General features: G+C 42.4%; 1 protein-coding gene across 1 annotated transcript; it reads right to left on the reverse strand.

Moving 5' to 3' along the window:
* Nucleotides 1–7,644: 7,644 nt before the first annotated feature.
* Nucleotides 7,645–11,477, reverse strand: LOC127774160 (uncharacterized). Its single transcript, XM_052300443.1, has 5 exons — nucleotides 11,322–11,477; nucleotides 9,924–10,278; nucleotides 9,508–9,588; nucleotides 9,365–9,432; nucleotides 7,645–9,219 (listed from the first exon to the last, which is right to left on the reverse strand). The coding sequence occupies exons 1-5, from the start codon at nucleotides 11,475–11,477 to the stop codon at nucleotides 7,645–7,647; spliced, it is 2,235 nt and encodes a 744-aa protein (XP_052156403.1).
* Nucleotides 11,478–11,515: the final 38 nt, after the last annotated feature.

Below are 11,515 nucleotides of genomic sequence, written 5' to 3' on the forward strand. Positions count from 1 at the left end.
GCGACGGGGGAATTGGGATCGGGAGCGGCGACTCGGTCGAAGGAGAAACGCTAATAACGCGCGCGTTTTAAGACCTCGATTTCTCTCGGTCACAAACACTAGTTCAAATACTTGTTCCGTCTCGATGAGAGTCGGTTAAACTTGTTTGGGACTCTGGGACAAGGTCTGTCAGTCAGTATGTGTAAGTTTGTGCTAAAGACATACTCTCTCCGTCCCAAAAAAAATAAACCCTTTATTTCCGTGTCCAATGTTTAACCGTTCGTCTTATTTGAAAAAATTATGAAAAAAATTAAAAAGACAAGTCACGCATAAAGTATTAATCATGTTTTATCATCTAACAACAATGAAAATACTAATTATAAAAAAATTTCATATAAGACGGACAATTAAACGTTGGACACGAAAACCTAGAGTTTGTCTTTTTTTTTGAGACGGAGGGAATAATTTGGGTGACTTCATCTAACAACAATGAAAATACTAATTATAAAAAATTTCATATAAGACGGACAGTTAAACGTTGGACACGAAAATCTAGGGTTTGTCTTTTTTTTAGACGGAGGGAATAATTTGGGTGACTTGACTATGTCAATGGGTGCAAGTTTGTGCGAATGATCGTGTATTCATGTGTGACTATGTCAGTGTGTGCAAGTTTGTGGTTGTTTCTCGTTATGGTATTATTAATCGCTAAAATTTGGAAATGTTGATATGTCCTATTAGAAAAAATAATGAGTTATATTTCTTCGTTGACTAGCAATAGTGGTTGTGCGTTGCAACGGGAAAAACACCGTTTGATAGTGCGACACATTGAAAACCTCAAATCAGTAAAAATCAAGTCTAATTTGATATATTAACAAATAGGTAGAACCGAGTTTAATTTGATGAATTAGCATAGTATCGACGTTTGATGTCGCGATTCTGGTATTTGCATAGTATGGGGATCGTTGGTACTAGGATATACGCAAGATTGTAATAAAAGAGATGGGGACGAGGATTATTATATAGGTTCAGGCCCCTGAATTGTCAGGTAATAACCCTACTCCTGTTGGCCGAAGCTGGTCGTTGCTCTTATTCATCATAATCACACCAGTACAATATTTGGGGTAGCCTATCTATTTGTTGTCGACTTGATGGCCATAAAACCATCCCGTAGTCGACGATAGAGTAGTCTTCCTCCTCGAATCCGTGTCCGGCGAGATCAGAGACAGCGCTAGATCCCTCCTGACGGTAGTCGTAGGAACCGTATGGGGACAAAATAGGCTTATCTCCGATGTCGATATCCGCCTATCCGACGGCTTGTCTTGGCATATGTTGGCTTGTATGTTGATCTTGTGTCTTGATCTATTGTTCCGTGTCCTCTCTTCTCCTAGGGGGCCTTGTATTTATACCCATAGGTGCCCCCTTGTCCAAGTAGAACTAGGGAAACCAATATGGATACAATCCGAGTAGTCATTGTCGTCTCCATGTAGAACTCAATTGTTTCTTCCTTATGCTTAACTCCTCCTATATCCGAAGGTTGTTTCCGTATAAGACATAGTATGTGGTGGGTCCTGCCAAGATTTAGTCAACTACTATTAGGTATGTGATATCTATAACCCTAACACATAGGATTTAGGATTTAGTTTTAGATTTATTTTTTGAGCCTAACTTAGGAGTTTATCCGAGGACTTTAATTTAAAAAATCCGAGCCACATTGTTTGATCAAATTTGCTTTTGGCCTAGGTCTTCCCAAGCCGGCCCAAACTTGGGCTGGCCCATCTTCGGCGAGCCGATCCAATTCAACGGCCCGCAAGCCGAGCAGCTGAGCGCGGCCCACATATGTGAGGACGGTCCGATGCACTTCCGCGGCCCATTGGGCACAACGTAATCACCGGCGGTGGCGGCCCAACGCTGGGCGAATCTGAGCCGTCCGATCTAATGGACGGCTCTGATCGTCACCGTGCCGGATAAAGTGCCGACCGAGAGAGAGGGGCAAAACCCTAGCTCCCAAATCCCTCTCTCCCGATCCCATTTCTCTCCGGCGACGAGCGAGCGGAACGATGGCGAAGACGGCGACGACGGTCCGGCGAGCTGGTGCGCGCGTGCGGTGACGACCGCCGAGCAGCTCCTGCTTTGCCGGCTGGGGGGGCACACCCGAGGGGGCGCAAAGTCGTGCCACGGTGTCGGCGGTCCGGCTAGGCGGGCGCGCAAACGGCGACGAGCGCCGAGTAGCCTGGACCTCATCGGCGGGAGGGGCGACGCCAAGCCAACACTTCCAGTCTACGGCAAGGGACGGTGGAGGGGTGATCCAGGACAGCACGCGCACGGGGAACCCGACGCAACTGCAAGGAGGTGAAGGTGTGGCGGTGCCGCTTCCCGGAAAGCTCCGGTGAGCTTAGGGGCTTCAAGTCCGGAAAGTAACCTGAACCCTTAGCTTAATTGATTTGGATTTTGACTCTTAGGGTTCTTACCTGAAATTAGGGTTCTTCGAATTTGGGGAATTTTGTCGGGAAATTTCAATCTATTTTACTCCCTCTTTTTGAGTTAGGGGAGTTTCAATATCATTTATCCTCTTTTAATTTTGGGAACTTCAATCTAGTTTATCCTTTGCTCAATTTTGGTTTTTTTTTCTTTAGCCGGCGTTTCATCACGCGGGCGGGAATGGAGGGCGCTGCTCGGTCCCCTCGGAAAGATTGAGATTAAAATAAGATAAGATTTTCATGGACGACGGAAGTAAATTGAATCATACTTTCTTTTTTTAATGCTTTTTTTGCCTTTTTTTTATTATTACGGATGACTGAACGTTTTCAAATTTCTAAGTAGCAGAGATAGAGAGATAGAGATAGAGATATATAGTACCGTGTCACATATAATAGAATTCGAATTTTTTTACCACGTCATATATAATTCCTTTTTTTGAATCGGATAGTTTCGTTTTTTAGTTTTTTTCTAACTTCTTTTTGCCACATCCACGGAATCAGATTCGTTTTTTTCACCAGATTTTTTTTCGCCCAGTTTTTTTTTTCACCCGATTCCTTTTTTTTAATCGGGCAGATGCGTTTTTTTTATTTATTTTTCATCCCCTTTTTACACGGAATTGGATTCTTTTTTTAGCCCGATTTTTTCACGCAATTTTTTTGCCCGGTTTTTTTTCGCCAGATTTTTTTCGCACGGACGACGGAAACACCTCTTATTTTTTAACTAGTAGAGATGTGTGATGTTTAGTTTGAGGGGTTTTTATGTTTCGATTTATATTCGTCACCGAATTTGTTTCAGTTCATATTCGCTCAGTATTTGTATCCAATAATATTCAATTCTGTTTTCGTGGCGAAGCCAAAGGTCTAGCCAAACAGATTGCAGCAGCTGCTGCAGAAAGCACCGCAACAGACCCCAGCGCTAGCGGCTGGTTGTTGGTGTCACGCTTGATATGTGTTGCAATTGAAATATATTGATTGTACATTATTTTTAGCCAATTGCAATATAAATATGATAGGGTTCTGGGATTCAATTGCATAAGAATTTTGGGACCTGCTGAAATAGACAAATTCTAACCAATTTTACCACAAACATCATAAACTATGGGAGAAATGGAAAGTCAATGTCTCGGGCCCCATCGAAATAGATGAATTTCGGAGTATTCCATATGAATCCTAGAATCTTATATGGTATGTGTTGCAATTACCTGTTTTTATCGAGTATATCCACTTGCTATCTATATTTTAGGGTTGCGTTCGCCACTTTGGTACTATCTCTTCCTGGTGCAGATAGCGTATGTGCGCGCGCGTGTACGTGCATGGCCACCTAAGTTCATACTGTATTTCTTTCAAGAAAAAAAACTATATTGAAGAAATGTTTAATAATAACGAAATATGTGAATCCAAATATTCGAGTACATGCATCTTCCAAAACAATCATCCAGTACACGTGCCTTGCAGAGGAACACCTTATTTTGGCGAAAAAGGAATTTATCACATCTTTATAATCTTCATATATTAGTAAAAGTTACAGTAATTTCTCAAGACATCTGGCCATAAAACAAAGGAGATCAGCTATGAGCAAATTCAACATATCTGGAAACATATATAAACATACGTCTTGCGTGAGCATACTTTACATAGCCAAGGAGAAAGATTAAAAATCCAATAGTATTCAAAATCCTGGTGCAACCCATTTGAGCATGAACAAATGGTGACAAATAATAACCAAACTCAGACTTCAAGAATTAAAATGTCATTAATCACTGCTTGTCGCCATGCGCCGTATATTATAGGTTCCACTCACATTCAATATTTTTTATTTGCTTTTTCAACAAATGGATAATACTAAATCAATAAACCAAACTTTATAGAAATTTATCTGAACGGAAAAGAGTACTAAGAAATCTCATTTTCGTCATTGGAGCAGAATCTTTCCAACTCGCCCTTGCCCCCCCCCCCCCCCTCCACCCCAATTTATTTGCACTGTTTTGGAGCATTACATTACTGCATCAATGCATCATAATCTTGCAACGAAGGGAACAAATCGATCTCCCCATGGAGAGTAAATGTCTAATTCCTGATTTTGCAAGGAGATGGCACGCAAATGAATAATTCTTTTCGCGAACGCACAAAATGTCTAATTCCTGCTTTTGCAAAGAACAGACTAATATTAACTCTTGCTAAATAGGATGCTCATTTTCTACAAGAAAAAAACATGTAGAGGGCTTTTAAGCATCAAATAGACTGTAAAATTCAAGATTTTTATTTGAGTAAATAGGTGCAAGATGCACGAAGAAGTCCTTAGGTCATTTTAGTGAAGAATTTATGTGTTTCAGTTTGGAATTCTAAAAGTACTTGCGTAACAAATTGCTTATTTTAGTGATGCCTTCTAATTCACGCAAATCAAGATGCTAAATCATCAAAGTTCATTCCTGCACATTTCTTTAAGTACAGATAATAATATCCTCCTACTGATAAGAATGCCCAGGAACTTGAGTGCATATATGTCTCAATTCTACACACATGCATATACAAAAAAAAAGAAAGGCTACTGGCTACTTACTCAAATCAAGCAAACAGAACTACAGAACAGTCTCTACTTTCTGATGACCTTCCTCCAACCCCAATAAATCTCAGTTTCTCACAGGCACAGTATTGCGTATCGGTCCAATTTGATGCTGATACTGTTCAGTTAGTAAAACTAAAGAATATACTGCAGATTCAAGAAATAAACATTTTCGTTAGCTGAAACTGCAGTTTATAGATTATAGCAATGTACAAATATTGTAGCAGAGTTCTGCACTAGAACAACGAGCGGACATAAACTTTCTAGCATAGCATTAAAATAACAACACAGAATAAATATAAGAGTGCGGAGAGAGAGAGGAAACGCTCAGGGTCTTCCGTCTAGCTTCACAAGGTGGTGGGTTAGATACACTAGAAGGGATACCATCATCTCAATCGGGCGGTAAACCCCATCTCAATCGGGCACGGCGTCCATCACAGGCTAGAAGTCACAGATGTGAAGAGTTATCTCAATCGGGCAAACGGCCGTCACTGATGAATCTATCTCAATCGGGCCCTAATTAAAGCCCGTCACCGATAGCTTTGACCCAGACGACCAATCAAACTATAGCCCGTCACGGATGACCTATCTCAATCGGGCCACAACTAGCGCCCGTCACAGATGACCCTTATCTATGACGGGCATCAACTATAGCCCGTCACAAATGAGTCATCTGTGACGGGCATTAATGCCCGTCAATGCCCGTCACAGATGAGTACATCCAAAAATAAATAAATTTTATTTTTTGGCTAGCCCTGCCCTCACTCGTGTGCACCCACGTGGGAACTATAGCCCATCACAGATGACAGATGAGTACATCCAAAAATAAATAAATTTTATTTTTTGGCTAGCTCTGCCCTCACTCGTGTGCACCCACGCGGGAACTATAGCCCGTCACAGATGAGTCATCTGTGACGGGCGATGAGTACAATCCAAAAATAAATAAATTTTATTTTTTTGGCTAGCCCTGCTCTCACTCGTGTGCACCCACGCGGGAAGTTCAAACTTCCTAGTCAGTCGATTGGCTTCCGGAAAAGTAGTTGTAACTTGTTGGTATGAGTATATTCTATTAATCCTAATAAGCCCTAGGCCAGGATGTCAAATTGGGGTTATTAAATGATTTCAAATGGAAAAAGTCACCAAAACCAAAGTGTAGAACTCATCGAGGTGTTTAATTTTTATTTTGGTCATTTTTCCATCTGACTCTATTTAAACAATTTGAAATTTGAAATTGAAAGTTTAAAAAGTTCAAATAGAATTTTAGATCAGTGAACGACTTCAACTGAAAAAGTCATCAACAACAAAGTGAATAAGTTATACAACTTTGTTGTTGATATTTTTTCCATTTGAAATCTTTTACTACCCGTAAAATTATTTTGACTCATAAAATGAATTATTATACTGCACTTAATTATTTTGCTATAGTCAACTTACAAATATAAACATTTCATATGAAAAATTGAAAAATAGTCATCGGTGACGGGCTTTAGTTAATGCCCGATAGAGATTAAGTATATAGCCCGTCACTGATGAGTCATCTGTGACGGGCCTAGTTGTTATCTCAAACGGGCCTCAAGTTATGGCCTGTCACGGATGTTGGTCATCTGTGACGTGCCACAACTTGAGGCCCGTTTGAGATATGGAATGCTATCTCAATCAGTGACGGGCTGCAACTTTAGGCCCGTTTGAGATATGGAATGTTATCTCAATCGGGACTAAACTATGGCTCGTCACTGATAGGTGTCATCCATGACGGGCTTAAGTTTTATGCCCATCTAACATGTCTGTGCGACCATATCTCAATCGGGCACTTTTCGGCCCGATTGAGATGACTTCCTTGTGACGGCCCGCTATTTCTAAGCATATTAGAGCCCGTCACAGATAGAAGGATCTGTACTAGTGATAACCTGGGTTCAAAATCTCACCCCTTCTAATTATTTGATATTAGGTATTTCCCTAATATTCACGTCTTTTCTTAGAGAGAGAGATAGAGAGAGAATAAGCTGACCTTAATATTGTGAATACCATTCTAGTGCGTTTAGTATCAGTACCACTGTTAGAAATGAATGAATGTACTAGTTTTGATTTCGCACTATTCATCCACAAAATATTCAATTGCAACTATTAAATTACCTTTTCTTATTTTGAATTCAGGAGATTAACTATACCTCATAGTAAATTTATGGATAGATTAGAAATAAAGAGGTACAGCCAGCACTAGCAGCACATGTATTATGTCAGACTCCTTAAAATTTACTAGTCGTTATGATACTATAAAGCAATCAGAATGGAAAACTTGTAATAAGTGATTATTGCTTTGTGCATCTTCAGAAGCAGTGGTCAGGATATTATTATTCCAAAATTTAAAAGTGAAACTAAACCAATGTTCTGTGATTATTTTTAAATCCTAAACACTCAAGCATGCTCGTGTGTTCTTTCATTCATGCATTAATTGCACAATGGAGGTAATTCTAATGCTTAATTTGTTTGTTGTCATTAAATATTCCTTAGTTTCATATATTTTGACCAAGATGATCAACCATATCATAATAGTCATTTCTCCTCTAAAACAAGAATTAAACATTATTTGTACAGTAAGGTGCTCAAGAAGATTAGCAGTGCAGACTAGGGGCAATAAAGCACTGCAAACAATGTAAGCATAAATAACTGCAGAAACAGTAGGTTTGCTGGGTTAATTCTTACTTTCTTTCCTATGTGAGCAAGCTTCATCTTGTTCTCCTCTATTTCATACCACCTCTTTAATTCAGGACAGTAGGAAACTTTTACAACTTCAAGCATGGGGAGCAGTTGTATACTCTCCGGCAAGGATTTGAGGTGTGGGCAGTCACTGATGTTCAGTTCCATGAGAGAGGCGAGGTGGCCCAGCCCTTCCGGTAGGGATGTCATGCTTGAACAACCGACCATCCATAGCGATTTCAGGGACGTGAGATGCTTCGTGCTCTCTGGCAATGACTTCAGCTTCAAGCATTTCCACAGAATCAATTTCGGAAGAGATTTGAACTGACACAGACTTGCTGGCAGTTCTACCATGTCTTGACACTCTACTGTTATCTGTTTAATGGAAGAAAGGCTTTCAATAATCTCAGGTGAGCTGCAGGTAAGGTCGTCACACTCGTATATCCTCAGCTCATGTAGGGCAGGGAGGTGACAAAGCAATGTCCACTGATCCAGCGGCACCTTGCAATGTTGGACATCCAAGGTAGTTGATGACGAAGACGATGATGGGCCAGTGTACTGTCCACCTCCACATGATGTTACTATATTATCACTGTTCGATATTTTCCACTGGAAAGCTCTTGGCTCATATAGCTTCAACTTCAACTTGGGGCAGTCCAATATTTCCAATTCTTGTAAACTTGGGAACATGAACACCTTATCACCATGGTCATTATATGATGTCCTCCATTCCTCCAGGATTTCCATACTATCAAGGGTAAATTTTATCAGTTGAAGGAAGGGTTCGCTGCCACCACAGATATCCCCATCGATTTTACTAATGCTAGGCATGCTTCTAAGAGTCAATTCCTGCAAGTTCGTTAACTGACCAAGTGGTGGTAGGCTACTGCAGCTCGGGATATCATCCAGCACAATCCGTACAAGATCAGGGAGATATGAAGAAATGCATGTTAACCATCTTGGAAGGCAAACATTGTTGTAACCTCGTAGCTCGAACTGACTCAAAGTGTTTGGTGGCACTAGCTGTTCCAATACATTCATGTCATCAGCAAATCTCTTGGCATCCCTTCTCCATTCAAGTGCCAGTTTTGAGATGCTTGTTTTCTGTGACAGCTTTATCCTCTTGACTTCTCCTGTGGATTGTACATTTTCTAGACAACTTATCTGCAACTCCGCAGGATTTGCATCCTGAAGCAAAAAAATATTGCTTCCAAGTTCGTTATCACCTACATGAACCACAAAGTTTGGCAACAAAACTAAATTCTGGTAGAGCTTTGGCTGTGTGCCTAACAGCACAGGGCGGAGAAGTAAACCATTTCCATCGTCTAAAAAAGAATTCTGGTGGAGCTGAGATGGACTCTTGTCTTGACTGACTCCAGTCCCTGGCAACCTGTCGCATATAGGAGCTTGAGGCAATCGATCTCGCATAAACTTTCTGGTAGGCTCTTTAGATGGCAGCAGTTCGAGAGGTTCAGGGTATGTAGCTTCTTGAGGCTTCCAAAACTTTCAGGAAGACAAGAAAGATAGAGATTTCCAGACAAATCTAAAATGCTCTAAATTGGAGAGTGTGCTAATGCATTCAATGTATCTGAGGCTATCAGCTAGGTAACTGAACACAGGTGTTAGGCCCTGAGCTAAATATAAATACCGCAGTTCGGTAAGACCGATCAAAATATCTTGCAGCCCCCTGAGATGGCATAGATGATCTGGGAGTCCCTGTGCAGTAGTGTGATAAGTTCAAATGTTGAAGTTTTGTAAGGCCGACCAAATTATCTGGTGTCCATTCCAAACATGAGCAGCCGGATAAATATAGATGCACCAAATTTTCAAGGTTTCCAAATGATCCAGGCAATACTACCATGAGAAGGCACCCTTACAAGTTTAAGTACTTGAGTTCGGTGAGGCTACCCAAAGCTTCTGATAGTATCCCACGTGCTGAATATCCTGAATCTGAATACACTAATCTTGATATTGCATCCATCACATTTTGCATATGAATGTGTGAAGCTTCATTTTCCTTCTGAACACTAGAGAGTTCTGAAGACAAGTTCAGATATTGCAGTCTGGTGAGGCTACCCAAAACTTCAGATAAGCACCTTGAATTTTTCTTCTGCGAGGGTAAGCAACTAAGCACCTTGAATATAATCGGGGTCTATACAGCCTGTTGAGGCTACCTAAATGTTCAGATACATCTGTAAGATGAGTACAATTTGACAAATCAAGGTGCACCAAATTTTTTAGTTCCCTGAATGATTCTGGCAATTCTACTATTCTAGACCCTGATAGATTGAGGTACATCAGAGCGTCAAGTTTTCCAACTGTTTCTGGCAATTCTACTAGTCGAGAACAGCCTGATAAATCAAGGTGCTCCAAATTTCTTAGTTCCCCAAACGATTCTGGCAATTCTACGAGATGAGAGCAGCCTGATAAATTGAGGTACGTCAGAGCCTCAAGCTTGCCAATTGATTCGGGTAATTTCGATATTTCAGGAGATTCACGGAGGTTGAGGTAATTTAATTTTGACAACATGCTAATAGATTCAGGAATCACTCCATCTCTAACCTGTGGCGCATGAAGATATTGCAACTGCTTCAGTTGATAGATGGAATCAGGAAGCTTCTGTATAGAGCAATGATTTAAATCCAAGACACGCAAGCACTTCGCAGATGAAAATGCTCCATCATTGAGTTTTGTTTTGCTACAACCCACCAAATGGAGAGCCCTTATCTTTCCATGTAAAATCATGGAGAATTCCTTTGATGGCTTGTCCTAGTTGGTGATGAATACGTAGCGGTAAGTGCTTTGCCCACATTTATTTTCTTTCGTATCATCTAGAACAATTAATTCATCATCTATGGCTGATCTTGCCATGTCATGCACAGGATCATGCATGGTCAATGTTACGAGTCTATCATCCTTTTGACTAATCTGCACAAAGCAAGTTGTGTATGGAAACGTCAAATCGTCAATTATAATCATCCTATTATACTGTTTTTGGTGACTTGAGATGGAGATTTGTTTCAAAAGTAATATACTACTTCAAAAACCTTATAATATGTGGCTGTTTTATCATATTAGATGTGCAAAATGATTGATGATGTGCCAAGGCAAAATGATCCATCATTTGAAAAAGACCCCGGCGTTGCCCACACGCAGGCGACACGGGGGGCGAACCCTACCGCCGGCGCCGACCACCCTCGTCCCCTCCCCTACCTCGCCGCCGCCGGAGCTCACCGCCGGCAAAGCCGGCCGGCGAGCTAGGAAGGCGGCGGCGGGGCTTTCTCCGCAGTGGTGCCCCCTCTCAGGCGTGGGGGAGGTGGAGTTTTTTTGCCAGCGGCGGAGAGTGGCGGCGGCGAGGAATCCTGGCCAGGCGGCGGTAGATCCGGCACCGCCGTTGCCGGATCTGGACGGTGCGCCGACGGTGGTGTCGTGGGGCGGCGCGAAGCGGAGGTGGCGCGGCTGGCGGTGGCCGCTGCGGCGTCTGGCGGCTTGCGAGGCGGCGGGGTCGTCACGCAAGTCGACTCGCGAGGCGGCGGTCACGCGCAGCGGCGCGTGCGCCGGAGTATGGGCGGTGGTTTGCCGGCGTCCGCGTGGCGGCGTGGCACCAGTACGCACCGGTGGTCGGCCTTCCGTGGTTGGTGAGTCTGGTCTCCGACCACCCTCCCGTCGCCGGCATTTGCGGAGGCCGCCCCTGCAACCACCCGTTCCTTCTCCCTTGCTGTCTTCCTCCTTTTTCTCTTCCTCTCTGTTCCTCCGGCCATCGCCGGCAGCTGCTCAGGCCCCCCCTCCACTCACCGCA

The sequence above is a fragment of the Oryza glaberrima genome, chromosome 5 (assembly GCF_000147395.1).
Source record: "Oryza glaberrima chromosome 5, OglaRS2, whole genome shotgun sequence".
In the NCBI taxonomy this organism is placed as follows: domain Eukaryota; kingdom Viridiplantae; phylum Streptophyta; class Magnoliopsida; order Poales; family Poaceae; genus Oryza; species Oryza glaberrima.

Excerpts from the sequence above, each read along its gene's own strand:
- LOC127774160 (XM_052300443.1), bottom strand. The coding sequence starts at position 11,477 with ATGGCCGGAGGAACAGAGAGGAAGAGAAAAAGGAGGAAGACAGCAAGG. Across the intron at positions 9,433-9,507 it reads ATATTTATCCGGCTGCTCAT|GGACTCCCAGATCATCTATG; the intron begins GTTTGGAATGGA and ends ACTACTGCACAG. Across the intron at positions 9,220-9,364 it reads ATCGGTCTTACCGAACTGCG|TTTTGGAAGCCTCAAGAAGC; the intron begins GTATTTATATTT and ends TCTTCCTGAAAG.